The following is an 18,848-nucleotide window of genomic DNA, read 5'->3' on the forward strand; positions in this document are numbered from 1 at the left end:
GGCCTAGACCCTTCTGATGAAGGGTCTAGGCCCGAAACGTCAGCCTCTCTGCTCCTATGCTGCTGCTTGGCCTGCTGTGTTCATCCAGCCCTGCACCTTGTTGTCTAGGGTTAAATTATAAATGTTTTGCTCTGCATATTCAATGACCATAATGGCAAAATATTATATAACATATTTAACTCTCAAAGTAACTGACTGTCTCCAATAGAATTAGTCTTGCATCTTGTAAATGATTTAAAAAAACGGTTGAGAATTTTGTAAGATGGTCATGGATTGACATTGTCCCATTTCATCAATAGTTATGCCTATAAATTAAAACAATCTAAAGTAACTTCCTTCAAACTAAAATGACATTTACGGTAGATTTTAATTGTCTTGACAGATGTTAAACATTACTAGTCCAGTTGGCCCATCCAGCCCATCGGAGATGATACTCCGCAAAACCAAAAATAATTTTAACTATGTTTTTCCACCCTGTCCCTATATATCTTCAGCTTCCACTTTCATCTGACTATCTAATTTTGAATATTGACACGAGTTAGTGGTTGAGGCAGAAACTAATCTTCACAAGTCTATCCTAAATTTCTAATGTTTAATCGTGGATATATGATTAGTTTTTCACCCCTCACCTAATTAATAATGCTGAGGGGAAACAGGCTTGCGCTGCAGAAGAGCAGAGTCTTTTTGAGGGCACTTGATCACAGGTGGATAAAGTTGTTAAAAATGGCAAACAGAAGTCTAGATTTCATAATGAGACCTGTAGCATTTTAAAGTCAAGAGGTGATAATGATTCTGTAAATAAAAACCTTAATAATACCTCAATTAAAATAATGTGTGTAACATTTGGATCCACACTAGAAGATGGATATTGAGAGTGTAACAGGATAATTACGATTCTTACCCTAACTCCACACCTTTCAATCTTCTCTAATGATCTCCCGAGTGGTACTTGTAGAAAGTTTTCTTAAATTGCATGTCCATTGCATTTATATAAACAACTCAAACTTACATTGTGTCTTTAATATAATAGAAGTGGAGGTTCTCATCAATTCATAGATTTCCATTGCTAGTAGTCTGGCGGTAAGAGTAAAGTTGCCATAGTCCCAGAGGACCATAAGGCTGCTCTCTTTCATTAGAGAGAGATGGCTGGTGCTGAGTTTAACCTGAGGGTCACCATGCCTCAAGAGAATCCCCTCAGGGAGAAGATGAAGAAGGTTGGACTTTCATGGTAACCTCAGCTGGTGTGGAAATTGAACCTACTCTGTTGGCATCACTCTGAATTGCAAACCAGCTATTCTGCCACCTGAACTAACAACAAACGAAGCTCATCCGGGACCTCTCAAATCTCAATCCAATAAGAAAATTGAAGAATGGGCTAACAGCTTTAGGAGTCTACTGAATCAAAAGTCCACGATAGGGAGCAAGGTCACAGAAAATCTATCTCCAAGTCTGATCATGGTGTCTCTTGCTGAAGAATCTTCATCATCTTAGATCATAAAGGCTATCAAATCTTCCTTCATTTACAAGGCATCAAATTCCGATGCTACATCTGCTGGCATACACCGAGGTGGAGTAAACCAAGAACTGATGGGTCAAATTGGCACAGAAATCCTGAAATTGTGGCCTGTTACTCAGTGCTCTGCTACAGGCTACATTGTACCCAATTCCACAGAGATATTAATCAACTTCCTCTGTAAAACATTTGAAAATTGATTTCATTTTACTGCTTTGCATTCCCTGACTGAGTGAACCGAAAAGTCCTTTAATGTGATTGGCTGTTTGAACAACTTGATGACATGACTCTACCGCTGCACTGGGTAAACTGAAAGACACTGGAATCATTTGCAGCACCAGTGCACACTGACGGAGGTGAAATGCTTGCTAACAATCTCTAGATCTCTTAATGCAGATTACTTCAAAGGCAGCAGTGGGCTGACACAACAAGTTGTTCTATACTCTAACAGTAACAATTCAAAAAAGATCATACGTGTAGTTGCATTGCAAATGTTAAAATATTCATCTGTACCGTACAGATTAAATTAACAATTATACTTCATTTTGACAATCATCAATTTAGAACTTACAATTACAAACAATTTAAAAAAATTTGGGGTTACTGCGGCAGAAATCTCTCTCAGGCATTTCACAAAAAACAGTGGTAACCTATCAGCTGCTTATTATATTCAGTTCCATTGACTCCAATGAACCTAAATATTGTAAAGAGAATATAACAGCCAGCAGGTGTGGTGCCTCATGTTTTGTGCAACTGCAGTGTTTCAGATATTGTGAAAATAGCAAAAAACTTTTTCCCTAGAGAACATCATAATTATAGTAACTCACCAAGAGTTCAGAGGTTCCTAATTTATCCAGTTCTAGGGACTGTATTCTAGAAATATGCACTCCCATTTCTCTGTGTATTCCAGAACATTCTATACATGTCAAAATTCCTAGGTTGGTTGACAGCCAAGTAGGATCTGCATAGAAGCAAAAAAATTATCAATGTGAGTATTCAATGCAGAAACCCAAGAAATGCTCAGTGAAATCCTTCTGTAAAATATTAATAGAGAATTTGTGAATATTAACTCATTTCAAATTAACTACTAGCATAAATATACTTTAGCTCTGTTACACTTTGAAGATTCCCTATGCATTCACTTTGTTAATGCTATTTGTTCGAAGTTGGCGGCATAATCAATTGAAATAACTGTGATCTGTATTCCTTTACTTGAAGAAAGGGGTTAATGGGACAGTTTTTGTATGCATCAAGACTGCAGGTTGTGGAAATCTCTGGTTGCAAAACTGATCCAGAGGGTAATCACATCTGCAATAAGTTTTGGTACATGAGCAATTTTGGCTCAGAGTTTGAGAGTTTTGGCTAAGCTGCAGACACTGCAATGCAGCAGGAAGAGGGAAAGTTACCCTGATACTTTATTCCAGGAGGCAGTCCAACCTCTTCAGACAGGATCCTTTGTTTAATTTGGTCAGTCTTAAGAGACAAGGTGGTGTGACTGCGAGTAACTCAAGTATGGGGACCAAGAAGCTAAAAGCCATTGCAATTTTCCACAGACTCGAGGATCTTGCAACCTGTATGGATGAAAATGGTGGCTGCGGCGTGGATGAATCAACCAACCATGGCAACATAGGGCAGGAAGTAATTCAAGTAGAGGATGGTATTAATAGGAATGTAGAGGTAGTAGGACAGCACAGTCAGGAGGACAGAAACAGTTCTGCGCAACCAGGAGCGACAGTACAGCTGGCAGTGGTGCCTGCTTGGTTCCAGGGTTTGGGACATCTACTCTTGGCTGGAGAAGAATTTGCAGTCAGAGGGGGAATATCCAGTTGTCATGGCCTATGTAGGTACTAACAACATAGGCAGAACTAGGAGAAAGGTTCTGCTGAGGGAGTATGAGCAGCTAGGAACTTAAAAAATGCATAACTTACTAAATAGGCATAGGGTAAATAAAACTGGAGAAATGAACATCTGACTCAAAGATTGGTATGGGGAAAATGGGTTTTGTTTCCTGGGGTGCTGGCACCAGTAGTGGGGAAAGTAGAAGCTGTACCATCGGGATGGCTTTCTCTTGAACAGTGCTGAGGCAAATCATAAAATTTGGATGGTAGAGAAGGCTTAAATCTAAATGGAGGAGACTCACTTGAAGGGAGAGGGAAACAATTATTAGAACAGATGGGGATAAATGTGGATAACCTGACAGGAATTTGATAAGTACGGTTTAACAGTGACCAAGGCTGGGACCTGAATGTGAAGGCTATATGACAGAAAGCTGAAAAGGTAGCAGGTTCACCCTGTTAATTAAGAATAGCATTACTTCAGGACTGAGAGCTTACCTTAACTTAAAAGATCAAAGATGTAGAATAAATACTGGGTAAAGATACAAAATGATTTAAAAAATAGATTTCTTGTGATCATGATGGACTTTAATCTATGCATAGAATGGGGAATCAGATTGGTAAAGGTAGCTTGGAAAAGAAGTTTGTAGAGTGTCTTCGGGACATTGGTATAGAATGGTACATTCTACAGCCAACCTATCTTAGATGTGGTAGTGTGCAATGATTAATCCATAATCTACTGTTAAAGGAACCTCTAGGTGATAGCGAGCATAACATCCTAAAATATCATATTCAGTTTTGAAAGGGAGAAGTGTGAGTTGATGACTCATGAAATAAACGTAACTCTGAGGGTATAAACACGGAGCTTGCTAAGATGCACTAGGAAACTAGGTTAAAAGACAGATCAACACAGTTATAGTGGAAGACATTTAAAGGAGACATTTATAACATTCAAGAGAACATAGGATGATTATTTGGATAAAAATCGTGTGCCACGGTATGGGGAAAAGCAGGAAATTGGCACCAAGTAATAATGATTATTTGAAGAGCCAGCACAGGCATGATGGGCCATATGGCCTCCTTCTGCACTGTAACAATTCTCTGATTCTATGATAACTCTCAGGCAAGATTATCCTAAAAGAAAGAAAGACTCTCTGAGAAGGATCATTCATCCCCAGCTAAATGAGGAAGTTAAAGATAATAGTAAATTGAAAGAAACATTTTACAAATACACAAAGAATTAGGTTAAAAAAGGTAGGTCAGGAGATTGGACAGCAAAGAATGACTAAGACAACAAAGGCAGAAAGCTAGCAAATAATATAAAAAGTATTTAAACAGAAAAAGTGCAACTAAAACTAAGAAAAAACTGGTCCTCTAATACAATGAATATGAAGAATTAATAAGGAAGATAAAGAACTGATGAAGGCTTTGGACACATCATTTCTGTCTGTCATCATGGTGGAAGGCTTAGAAAACTTCATAAAGATAATTGGGAAACAAAAACTGTAAGGAAGGGATAGACTTTATGCAATCACAATCACTGGGGAAAGGGTGCTAGGAGAACTGACAGACCAAAAGGTTCAAGTCCTCAGGGCCAGGTGGCCTACATCTTAGGGTCTTTAAAGAATTGGCAGTAAAGATAGTAGATTCATTGCCTATAATTTTCCAAAATTCTTTAGATTCTGAAATGTTCCCAGTGGATTTTAAGGAAGGAGGGAGGTAGAAAGCAGGAAACTATACAGCAGTTAGTGTAACGTATGTGAAGGTGCTGGAATCCATTATTAAGGATGTTATCGTAAGATATCAGGACAATGCAACATGGTTTTATGAAAGAGAAATCCTGGTGGAAAAGGCTCAAAGGGCCAAATGACCAACACCTAGTCCCTATGATCTTACATGATTTCACATTCCACAGAGCGTTTCACGGTAGGAATGTTTGTTTACAACATGGACACAGGAGTCAGCTTGAACAAACTGATCATGGATATTTAACCTTGAGGAAAGCTTAACACGTTTTTTTTCCAAGCTAATGACCACATATAAGGCTGAATGTAATGATGACATCAAGGGACTCAGTTTGGCAGCAAATCCGGAGACACCTCCATTGATTCAATTTTCCAAACACAGAGGAATTAAGTTCCTTATTAGCAGCAGAAACCCTGCCATGATATTCCTGGCTTCAAGGCGGACAATTAATTGCAGGCCTTGCCCATCCCAGCAATGGGAGCTGCCAGCTGCTTCATTACTGATAGCAGCACTGGGAGCAGTGGCTGCCAGCAGGGATTCATTTGGTTCTTCACCAGGAATCATTACTGAAGAAAGGTGTGCAAGGGTGGGATTACAGTTGGGATTATCACTGGCAGGGGAGGTTGGAGAAAGATGAAGAGAAATCAAAGAGAATGGATGGATTTTAGCAAGCCCTCTCCTGCTTTCTTGATCAGATGCAGAATGTCTTTGAGTGAGGATCCCTTCCAGAAGGCTGTAAGCAAACTCAACAGGGTTTACTGATTGGTCTCTATGCAAGATATGGCAACAGCTAAGGTTGACTGTTTTTCAACTGGCTACACTCAGAATATAAAATGAACTACCGTGTCAAAAGCTTTCATACCAGCCCAACATCGTTTTTGAAGTAAACCACAAAACAGATTTAGTGACTTTTAGCAAGTATTTCATCTCTGCCACTGGTACTGGAATTGATTCTAGCATCTTTGGGCATTCCCAGTGTAGAATCATGTCATAAAATTTTCTAAACAGCTTCTCACATTGAAGGATTTACGCAGATACACAATCATGGAACAAAAAGCGATAAACAAAATTATTTTTAATGTTTTTTACACCAAGTAAATTTTAGATTGACTGGGACTTGCGCATGAAGGTGGAAGACAAAATATTCTGAAAAAAAAATGTGAAAAAAGTTATTCAATACTTTAGCATAAAACAGCTACTACCTAATCATGTGACATCTTTGCACTAATGGAAAATTGTTTTTCAGTATCAGTATACTTGTTCATCAAATATCGATAACCATATTGCTGTTTTAAACCCAGTTACACCTGAATGAATTAGTTCCAACTTTTAGCAACTGTTTGAATAACAGCAGCAGTATACTGAGGCCTTAAAGCAGGCACTAATTTTTCACTCGAGGACGTTGACTGGTATCTGGGTGGCCTCTGAACCTGAACTTGCTTCTGGCAAGATGTGTCTGCATGTGCGTACGTGCGTGTAATCAACAATAAATTCAGACTAATAGATGTGTACACAGGTTTCAAGACTTGTAATCAGATCATTATATTAGGAGGTAGGGTATAACACTGATTCTAGAATGAGCTGAGCATTCCATGTCAGGGAATATGCACCAGTTTGTAACTGAACTCAGAGAGTTTAGTGAGATTCCCTTGCTTAAAAATATTCAAAACTACACATGTTGCATAATGGAAACAACACAAGTTGAAAAAAATAATGTTATGATAAATAGGGGTACACCTGCTATAGAGGCATTATACTTTCTACTTATTAAAAATGTTGTCTTTTAGACCTGGAGTTACACTGACTACATCTTACTATGACAAGTAGAGCAAGAAGAATATACGTCAAGTATTAAAATGACATTTTCAGAGGAAAATAAGGACAAAAATACAAGGTTATGTTCTATGTGAGGATTATCTAGAATGGGAGCATTGGAAAACCTTGTTCTGGAGGATATGCTTCATGCAAAACCATCACTAAACAGCGAACTGCAAATACCATTCCAACATAAGGTTATTTTGCATGCCAACTCTTAACTGTCTTAGAATTGACTATAGCTTAAATCGAACATAGCTAAAAAGGTTCCATGTGAAAGGCTTGACTTGTACCACTTTGATGAAGTATTTAATTTGTAATATTCTGTATTTGATTAGAAAATTGCAAAATTATGCTATGCTATCAGTTAAATAAAATTTCTCTGCTGGAAAATAAACAAAGACCTGGAGCTCCACAATCACAACAGACATCATTGCCAGGCATCCGCTGCACATCTTCAATGATGGCTTTGGTTAGGTCCTCTATGCTGTTCTCTCCACTGCTTTGCTCTCCTCTGAATGCCATGTTTAATGCCTCTTCTTTACTGTTCGTTAATACTGATATCCATCTGTTAAAAAAAGAAACAACTTTAAAATCTTAAGGCATTATAAAACCCAAAGGAAGTATATAGTTATTCACGAAAAAAAATCTCTCTCAAACTAAGTAGATTGGGTTACTTTACAGGTACAACTATAAAAGATATTGCATGTCTGCTCACTTCGCTTTGCTGTCACCTATCTGATCATAGCCATAGCTTTTTCACCAATGGATTTTCTTTCCAAGCTGAGAGCCAATACTTCTGCAGGCTGCCATGTCCTTGATTTTCTCCTAAATATTAATACTGGTATGTACAAAATCAGAGCAGAAGGAGGCCTTTATAGTCCCTCAAGCCTGCCATGCCAATCTTTTGATCTGCCAGGGGTTTGAATTCCACATTCTCATCGATCTCCAATAATCCTTAATATACCTGCCTAATAAGAATCTATTTCTGCCTTAAAAATATTCAGTGACCCCCTCCTCCAATGTCTCACAACCCTCAGATTAAAAAAACAGTTCTCATCTTTGCTCTGAAAGGGTGACCCCCTAACTTTAAAACAGTGCTCCATAGTTCTGGATTGAACCACAAGACAAAACATTCTTTTCAGATCCAACTTTTCAAGACCATTTATGATCTTACAAACTTCAATCAGTTCAATCTCACTCTTCTAAACTCCAGTGCAAATAAGACCGCTATGTCCACCTATCGTAAAACATACTCATTCCAGGTATCAGACTAGTAAACCGGCTCTGAACTGCCTCCGATGCATTTACATCCTTAAAGCAAGAGAGCAAACTTCACACAATATGAAAGATGTGGTCTCACCAAAGTCCAGTATAAATTAATTTTGTTTTCAACTCCTCTCACAATAAAGGGTGGAATCCTATTAGTTCTATCGATTACATGCTTTACCTTCATACTGACATTTTTGATTTATGCACCAATACACCTAAATCCCTCCTCACCTCAGACTTCTGCATTTGCACTCCATTTGACTAATAGGTTGCTTTCTTGTTCGTCCTGCCAAAGCCAAAAACATCATATTTTTGTTCATTATACTCTATTTCCAATTTCCCACTCACTCAAGCTATCCACATATGTCTGCAACTTCCTTATGTCTTCTTCACAACAGATTTTTCTACTTAGCTTGGTGTCATCCCACAAATTTAGCTACTATGCTTTCACTTCCTCCAATAAAGTCATTGCTGTTAATTGTAAAATATTGAGGACCTAGCATAACCCATCCGTGACTGTTTCTTTAATTTCTGCTTCAGTTTTTAATCCTGTCTTTTGTATACTAAGATGGTGCCGGAGAATGGCAACTTCATATACTTTTCACTGTACTCCTATATTCCCATACTTGAGATAATACATAATACTCAACAATAAAATTTAAATCTAAAACTAAACACATTTGTGTATATTTGTTTTGCCAGTTAGCCAACCTTTTATCCATGATAAAAATTTACCCTCTACACAATTAGCATTTAGTTTCTGCAATAACCTTTTGTGTAGTACCTTGTCAAAAGCCTGCTGAAATCCAAGTATAGAACATCTACAAACTCCCCTTTATCCACAGTGCATGCTACTCCTTCAAAGGAATCTAAAAAATTCATCAAACACGACTGACCTTTGATGAAACCATCCTGACTTTTCACAGTTATCTCAAGTTTTTCCAAATGTGCAGCTATGGTTTTTTCAAAAACTGATTCTGACACCATTCCCATGACAGATGTTAAGCTAACCAGCCTCCTTCCATTCTTGAAGGGGGAATTATATCTGCTAAAATGAAACCTTGCTTGAATTTAGGGAATTTTAGGAAATTAAGACCAACATCTACTATCTCACAAGCAACCTCTTTCTGGACCCTAGGCTGAAGTCCATCTGGACCTGGAAACTTGTCAGTACACAGCACCCTCAGTTTGCTTCTTATTATTTACCTTGCAAATGTAATTTCACTAAGTCTTCATGCTCCTTCTACTTTCCGATTTAGAACTATCACTGGTTCTTTTTGTATTTTCTATAGCAAAGACAGAAGCAAGATATTTGTTCATCAGCCATTTCCTTATCATCCACTATTAATTCTCCATTCTCATTCACTCAAGGACCACTCACTTCCTTTACTCTTTTCTTTTCTGAACACCTGTAGAAACTCTCACCTTTTAAAATTAAAACCATTTTAAAATTCCTAATTAGCTTCCTCTCATGTTCCAATTTCTTCCTCCTGATTAAACTGCTCTTCTTTGACCAGTCATCTGATCTGCCACTCAACTCTGCACAGTTGTGTGCCTTTTCCTTAAGTTTAATGCTTTCTCTACCTTTTTTAATTAACCATGGACAACAAATTTTTTACTTACAGTAAAAATATACTTATTCTAAAATATCCCCTTAGAAGGTTTTCCACAGTCTCTCTATTGATCTATCCCTTAGACTAGTGTCCTAATTTCAGCTAGTTTAGCTTTCATGCCAACCTAGGTTGCCCTTATTTAGGTCTAAAATGCTAATCTTAGACCAATCTCCTCCTTTTCAAACTGCATGCAAAATTCAAATATACTGTGGTTGCTGATGCCTAGAGGTGCTATAACTCTGAGATCATTAACTAATCCCATCACATGACACAACACCAAAGCTAACATAACCTGCTCACTAGTTGCTTCCAATGTGCTATTCCAATAAAATTATCTCAAAAGCATTTCATGAACTCCTCTTTCAGGCTACTATTGTTAATCTGATTCTTCCGGTTTATCTGTAGTTTAAAGTCACCCTGATTATTGGCATCCCCTCATCAAAAGCACCCAATATTTCTTTTTGTAGTTACTGTTAGGGTGCCTGTGTTATATCTCACCTATTATTTCCCATTTCCACCCCAATTGATTCCTCATCCAAACCTAATACTACATCCTGATCTCCTGAACCAAGATAATCTCTAACTATTTGGACAAATACCATTCCCGATTAACAATACTAGTCATCTACCTTTACCCAGATCTGCATTTTTCTTGAACATCACATATCCCTCAATATTTAGAGCCCAATCCTCACTATACTGAAGTCATGTCTCCAAAATTGCTATCAAGTCTGTTTTTTTAACTTCAATGCATGCTATCAATTTGCTAGCTTGTTATGAATGCTACATTCATTCAATACAAAACCTTTGGTTTTGTCTTTTTGTTATTTTTGTAACATCTAGTCTTGGTTAATATAAAACAACGAATTGCGGATGTTGGAGATCTAAAACAAACAAAACAGAAATTGCTGTATAAACTCAGCAGGTCTGGCAGCATCTGTAAAGAGAATGCAGAGTTAACACTTAACAGTGACACTTCTTCAGAACTAGACTTGATCAAATCTTCATTGTTGGTGTATTCCTATTTCTTTATCCTCTCTACTCCTTCCTGCCATTCTTTGACCCCCTCATTTGCATTTTACTGTTTTCCTCTCTCATCTTTGCATTAGTCTTTGAAACAAAAACAACTTCCCACATTTTTTGATCCTTTACCCCTACTATTTAGTTTAAAACTCTCTCTACTTGCCCAGTTATGTGGTTTGCAAAACACTGACACCAGCTTATTTTAGGTGTTGACCATCCCAATGGTACAGCTCCCATTTTCTCCACTACTGGTGCCAGTGGGCCATGAACTGAAACCCACTTCTCCCACACAAGTCTTTGAGCTGCATATTAATCTCCTAACATGCATACCAAGGTCTCTTGGATCTTGGCGCTTCCTGCCCATCAAGTATTCTCTTGCCTTGTTGTTCCTGGCCAAGTGCATCGCCTCACACCTATCTGGATTGAATTCCATCTGCGACTGATCAGCTCCTCTGATGACGTGTCTATACCCTTCTGCAAACAAAGGTTATCCCCTCCCATCTATTTACCACTCCACCAATTTTTGTATCCTCCATGAACTTATTGATCAACCCTCCTACATTCATGTCTAAATCATTTATATATACTACAAACAGCAAGGGCCCCAACAATAATCCCTGCGGAACCCCACTGAACACAGGTTTCCAGTATCAATAAACACCCCTCAACCATTACCCTCTGTTACCTACCACTCAGCCAATTCTGGATACAATTAACCTAATTTCCTCAGATCCTATGGGCCCTGACTTTCATTATTAGTCTTGGAAACTTGTCAAAAATCTCATTGAAGTGCAAGTGGTTTACATCAAATGCATTGCTCTCATCTACACACTTGGTCACTTTTGAAAAATTCAATCAAGTTGGTCAGACATGACCTCCCTAAGACCATGTTGACAGTTTTCCGTCAATCCCTGCCTTTCCAAATGCAGATTATTCTTCAGAATAACTTCTACTGGTTTCCCCGCAATGAGGTTAGACTGAATGGCCTGCAGTCTCCTGCTTTATCCCTTTCTCCCTTCTTGAGGTTTAATCCTGCTAAAGAATCTGTATAATTACAGATTCAGCAGTTAAAGATTACTCTTGTTGATAGACTTTACTATATACTAAAATATTGTATTAGCAAGGAAACTATGATTATTGAATGTGTGGTAACACTGAAAGCTGAAGGCAGAGGGCATCAGTGCTCAATGAGAATCCACTTAGCAAAGCTTCACTAGCCCAGCCTTTGATCAAAAACTACCTTGGATTTTTCAACATTGTTTCCATTGCAAGATCATTATTTGCAACCAAGTACTAAATACACTTTCAAATTTTAGTGGATATATGCTTCAATGCAAGTTAATCACCCTTCTTTTACTTTCTTTTCTCCCTAAATATTTTCAATCTTCCTTCGATGTGGGCAATGTGCCAGTTAAAACATACACGTTCACTAAATGTTATACTCTGTGATGTACAAGTAACAGTTCCAAATATCAATTTCAGTGAGCCATTTATCTGGTCTACATTCATTGGCACTAAAATCAACTAGTCATTTAATATCTCAGCTGTATGAAGCTTAGAAAACACGACACTCTGGATATTTCAGTGTGGGATCAATACTTTTAATGCTATAGTTCTTCTTAAAAGTAGCCTTGCAATTTCTCAAGGTAAACTCCAGTGAGAACTTCTCCCTCACTTTAAGTACTAGATTGCAAAACCAATCCTTTAGTTTATCAGTTACATCTTAGGATGATAAAAGATTACAAGCGCAGGTCAGAGGTTGGGAATTCTGCAACAAGTAACTCACCTCCTGACTCCCAAAGCCAACACTGGTCAGAAATACAATGGATTACTCAGACATACTTAGATAAGTACGGTTCTAACAACCTTCAAGGAATTCCACATCATCTAGGACAAAGGAGCCTACTTGATAGGCACCTCATTCACTAACATGAACATTCATTTCCATCACCATCAACTCTAAGTGACAGAGTGTCTACTATATACAAGATGCACTTTGCACCACAGTGTGGTTTCGTCAGCAGCACCTTCCAAACTCTCAGCCTCTCACCACCTAGAAGTTCAGGGACAGCAGACACATGGGAACACCTCCACCAGCAAATTCCCCAGCAAACCACACACCATGTTAACTTGGAACCATATTACTATTCCTTCAATGACACATCATCAAAATCCTGGAACTCCTTATCCAGTAGTACTTTGCTGTATCTCAAGAAGGTGGTAAACCAGCACCTTCTCAAAGGCAGTTAAGAGACAGCAACAAACATTAGTGTTGCCAGTGACACACATATCCAAAGAAAGAAATAAAATTGGAAGTTTTGGACAATATTTGTTCAATAAAGCCTAGAAGATTAAGGTCCATTTTCCAATGGTAGGTGTAGCTTTTACTATCTATAAAAGGAGTCTTACAGCTTCAGACTTTCTACTTAAGGTTTAAAGTTCTGGGGGCAGGTACTGTGAATTTGGATTATTACAGACTCGACTTATGAACCAGTTTGAGGTCGTCAGTGGTGCAAACATGAAGAAAGCATCATACAAACTCAGAAAACAGGAACAAGAGAAGGCCATTTGGCCTTCTGAGCCTGCTCCACCATATAATCTAATTATAGCTGAACCAATTCTTGCTTTTGCCCCAAACCCTTTGATACTCTGTAGCTCTCAGAACTATATCAATTCCTTCTTGAAAACATTCAATGTTCTGGCCTCAATTGCTTTCTGTGTCAGAGAATTCCACAGGCTCACCACTCTCTGGGTGAAGAAATGCTTTGCCATCACTGTCCTAAATGGCCTACCCCATATCCTTAGACCACAACCCCTGGTTCTGGACTTCCCAGTCATTGGGAACATCCTACATTTACCCGTTCTAGTCCGGTTACATTTTATAGGTTTCTATGAGATCCACTCTCATTCTTCTAAAAACTCCTGCGAATATAGTCCAAACCGATCCAGTCTTCCTTCATTTGTCAGTCCTACCCATCCCAGTAATCAGCATGGTAAACTGGCACTCCCTCAATAGCCAGAACGTCTGTCCTCAGATAAGGACACCAAAACTGCACATAATACTCCAGGTACAGTCTCATCAAGGACCTGTACAATTGAAGTAAGATATCACTGCTTGTGCTCTCAAATCCTGTCACTATGAAAGCCAACATATCATTTTCCCTCTTCACCACCCGTGGCACCTGAATGCTTACTTTCAGTGACTAGTATACAAGGACACCCAGATCTTGGTGCAGCGCCCCTTCCCCACTTTCCCAATCTATCACTATTCAGATAATATTCCTGTTTTTGCTACCAAAGTGGATAACCGCTCATTTATCCACATTATAGTTAATCTGCAATACATCTGCCACTCACTCAACTTATCCAAATCACACTGAAGCACCTCTACACCCTCCTCACAATTCACCCTCTTACTCAGTTTTGTGTCATCTGCAAACTTGGAGATAGTACATTTTGTTCCCTCACCTAAATCATTAATATAAATTGAGAGTAGGTGGGGTACAAGCACTGACAGTACCCCAATGGTCACTGTCTGTCACTCAGAAAATGACCTGTTTATTCCTACTCTTTGTTACCTGTCTGCCAGCCAGTTCTCTATCCATGTCAGTACACTACCCCTAATCCCATGCACTTTAATTTGCTAATCTTTTATGTGGGACCTTATTAAATGTCTTCTAAATTTCCAAGTAAACTTCATCCACTGGTTTCTCCTTCTGAACTCTACCAGTTACACTCTCAAAAAATTCCATTAGATTTTTCAAGCATGATTTCCCTTTCGTAAATCCATACTGACTCTGTCCAATCCTATCACTGTTTCCCAAGTGCTCTGCTGTTAAATTTTTACAATAGGTTGTAGTATTTTCCCTACTATCAGTTCATGTACCAACAATTCTTAAAACAGCTAAAACAGGATATATAATTTAACTTGCCTTTTGTACTGAGACGTCCACAGTGCTACATAGAAATCACATCACATATTAACCACGTTCCAATTTGCTACTTTAATTCAAACACAAACGTCTTTCAAGAGTTCCAGTTTTGCTTTTTGTGAGGTGAGTCCACAACACAAAATTGACTATGATTTGCTTTTTATTGGCAATCTAGTAGCCAACACAATATGTTGTGGAACCAAATTTTCAAAAGAGCACAATAATGATTGTTCATTAAGGTTCCTGTCAATACACATGGATGAGTCAATGGTGAAAGTAATTTATTTTGAAAGTGAATCTGTTTAGATTCAAAGGGAAAATATTTTGCAGAGACATTAGATGTAAAATGTTAAAAAGTGTTCAAATTTCTCCAGAATAGAAATTCGCCACTTTGGGAAACAAAACAAAAAGCTTCATTGACAGAGCTTCAGCATACAATTTTTAGCTCCAAAACAGTAAACAGTAAATTTTCTTAAAACCCTGCATCAGTGAGCTACTCGGATAGATCAGTAATGATCTATCAGTAATTACGGTTATGTAATGAGAGACTGAGCTTCTTAGATTGAAGGGAATCCCTAAAGGTGAAATTAATTTAGTAATCTAATTACAATTGGCCACAGTGTTTCAACTCAAGAAGGGGAAATCAGCAAAGTTCCTATTGCTTAATAGGATGATAGATAAGAATAGGTACAGGCCTTTTTAGTTATATAGATATATATTTCTTCTTCAGACATTGGTAAAACTGATAAAATGTGATTAATTTCTTGCCTCTAGCTCCCTGAAGACAATAAGAATCAAACAGTTTGGTCATGTCAATTTGAACGCACTGATAGATCGTACCAGGGATCGTACTTTGTTGAAATACAATGATGAACTAAAAAGGTTCTAACAACAAAACATCAAACAATTCTAAACCAAGCATCAAGACATTTTACTGAAACTGGTTTAAAATAAGCAAAAAATACTTATAAAACTATTCAATAGTTTCTTTAGTTTTGAGGCTCTGCTTTCTTCTGAATCTTGTTGTTTGGTCTAATTTCAGTCTGTGATAGAAAACTCAAATTAAAGTTCTTGTTAATGGTTAACTGTTCCCAAAGCAATAACTTTGTTTAAAAAAAGTTTCATCACGAAGCACTCACTAGGTGGGGGATTGAAACCAAAAGGTCATGCCCCACTAGTTAGTACCCCAATGTGTGTTTTTGCACTAACATATTGTGTACATTTCCCTTACTTGATTTTGTTTCTGGTCTTCCCCAATTCCTCACTGAAATACAATTCTTCAGGAATCAGATGCTCTCTGGTGCCCAGTGTGACGATACCATGACGTTAAGAGGTGTTTTTTTGCTATGAACAGAGGTTGAGATAGAGGTACTAAGTGGTTTGCCCCAAGCCAATTGGGTAAACAGGCCTTGGGATTTTTTTAAAAAGTTGGAACAATAAAGCAGCATTAATGGGTGGGCTCAATCTCTTGCAGAACCAATTTTAGTTCAATTTTCAGTAGTTGCTGGGGTCTGAAGCTCAATGTGGAAGCTACTATTCCTCCCCTGCTACAGCTAAAAGCTTGGGTTCTCTTCCTGCTGCTAGAATTGCACATAGACAACTTATTTTACTAAATTTGCCTTTGACAAAGAAGTTGCTGTTTACAAGTTAAACAATCTGTTATTCTGTTAAGTCTTCCAATAGAGTTATTTCAATTCTTCTTTCTTTTGTTTGTATTTTGCCTACAGACTAAGAATAAAGTGTGTGTTGATTCAAAACTGCCAGTATGACCAATCAAATTGCAGCTGGAACACAACACCTTAGACTTGCCTTTAAAAATAAGAAGTTGGGGTCTACGCTACCTCCTTGTTATATTTAAAGGGCATTTTGTCTGGTCCATAACACTTGTCGAAGTGACCTTTATCCATGAATGCAACAGTACTCAAACATAACGGGTGTCATACTCAAACCTCAAAGTGATTAAGGTTCTCATCTAACCACATAGATGTAGTTCCAGCAGACTAACTTCTTTCAACTTTGAAACTGATTTTCAATTGACAAATTGACCTCAGGCAACATCAGCTAAAACTATGTACAAAATGCAGAACAAACATTGGTTTTCAGTTTTTACAACTTATCTTTTCAGTTGTATTTGTCACTGGAGAAACAGTTCTCTGTTTTGATTATTCACAAAATAAAGTGGATTATATTTAGTGCAATATGTTTTACAAATGCAGATACGCAAGGTACATTTACATCTTTAAAGTGACTATCATGTGGTGGTAGTGGAGGTGGCTTTTGTGTGTGGGGTGTGTTGATATTACACTTTACTGTTAACAGAATCTTGGAAGTGAATGGAAATCCTGAAAATGATCTGGTGATCTCAAGTGCTCATACAATCAGATAAAATTAATATAGATAACCATACTTCCAAAGAGGTGATTGCGTTGTTCAGGAAAATGTAGCTATGGTGAATGATTGAAATTGGGTTCAAAACATGTAGAAGTTTTCACAACAGTTACTAATTAGTTTGTGCTCAATAAAATTCCAAAGATAAGTTTTCATATGATCAGGTCAATCCACTTTCTCCATAACAGAATCTTGAATTAAAATGATTTTTGTCACAAAAGCACTTACACTAGACATTCCTGTTCATCATCTGCTTGGAAGTGATAGGTTCTGTTGTCTGTTGTAAGGAAGGAAGATAAAGAAAGTAAAAAGTGACAAGACCAGGTTAACAGGCATGAGAAAAATAGCCATCAAGTAAACAACAGAAATAAATTTCTATAAATACTATGATCTATCGATGCAGAATTCCTGAAATGTAGGATTACTAGCTGTAAGTAAATTTTCTTAGTTGTTTAAATGTAAAGTACCAAGAATACAAACATGATATTTTGTTCCCTAATTCAGGAGCAATGTATTTAGTAGTACTGGCTTTTAAATCTTATTGCATACATGGAATTGTAATGTGTTATTATAATTCACAAACTAATCTATGTTTATCCAGTGATGGACTTTGGTTCAAAGTGCAGTGTGTGTGTATACCAGTACAGTATTCACCTGTCACTTGGAGTACATTCTTCCAAGTTGAGAAGACAATAATGAGGTGTTGGTATCATCCAATCACTACTGCTGATCTACTTCATCCACACTTACTTATGTCAACCTTGTCGATGTCCACCAATGTGGCCTCAGCTCTTCATATTGGTTACAAAAACAAACTTAAGAAATGCCATGATTAAATTTCAAGTTCTGCTTGTATGTTGCTCTATGCCAATAAGAAAAAGAGTTGGATATTTTAGATAAAGGATTGCATTTAACTAATTTTGATTATCGGTGATCTAACATCCTTTGTCAAATCTCAGTCACTGCTTAATAAATTGAACAAAACCAGATGTGAATCTCTGGTGACTTGATTTCAAATTAGGCCAAAATATTCAATTTTTCATAAACTACCTTTCACAAACTCATTGCTGGATGCTACTCTTATCTTGCCTACTGTTTCCTTTCCCTGGTTCACAAATCTTGGTTTTCCAATTTTAAGTAGCATATTGTTAATTTCACTGGGTTAATAATTCAGAGACCAAGGCTACTATCCTGGGGAGATGGGTTCAAATCCCACCATGGCAGCTGATTGATATGAATTCAAATCATAAATCTGGAATCAAAAAGTAGTGACCATGAAGCCAACCATGTTTGTCATAAAAATCCATCTGGCTCATTAATATCCCAAGGAAAGATCTAATCCTATATATGACACTAGATCAATTGTCATGTTGCCTATACACCCTCTTAAATGGTCTGAAAAGCTACTCAAATCAAGAAAAATGCGAGGTGGACAACTAATTCCAGCATTGTCAGCGATGCCTACATCACATGAAAAAATAAACAGAACATGCTCCCATAACTATCTGGTTAGGTTCAAAGGAATTATTCCAAGAATAGCAAAGTGTACCTGTTCTATAATTCAGGAGGAACTCCTCAACACAATTTGAGCCCTTGAATACCCCTTGTTCAAACCATATATAAGCTTCATTATGTTACCATCCCTACAATGTTATCTAAGCTTATCGTAGGGGATCAATTAGCTGAGTTGGCTAGATGGCTAGTTTGTGAT

The 18,848-nt window shown here is 37.7% G+C and overlaps 1 protein-coding gene across 3 annotated transcripts in view; it reads right to left on the minus strand.

Moving 5' to 3' along the window:
* Positions 1 to 18,848, minus strand: part of LOC109937727 (arf-GAP with SH3 domain, ANK repeat and PH domain-containing protein 1-like) — a 315,453-nt gene that overhangs the window by 67,252 nt on the left and 229,353 nt on the right. For all 3 annotated transcript variants that reach the window (XM_048595762.1, XM_048595761.1, XM_048595763.1), the window contains 3 exons: positions 17,366 to 17,414; positions 7,314 to 7,477; positions 2,341 to 2,474 (listed from right to left, as the gene is read on the minus strand). In XM_048595762.1, coding sequence (XP_048451719.1) covers positions 2,341 to 2,474; positions 7,314 to 7,477; positions 17,366 to 17,414 — 347 coding nt within the window. The remainder of the gene's footprint in view (positions 1 to 2,340; positions 2,475 to 7,313; positions 7,478 to 17,365; positions 17,415 to 18,848) is intronic.

Source organism: Rhincodon typus, chromosome 4, assembly GCF_021869965.1.
Source record: "Rhincodon typus isolate 14 chromosome 4, sRhiTyp1.1, whole genome shotgun sequence".
Lineage (NCBI taxonomy): Eukaryota > Metazoa > Chordata > Chondrichthyes > Orectolobiformes > Rhincodontidae > Rhincodon > Rhincodon typus.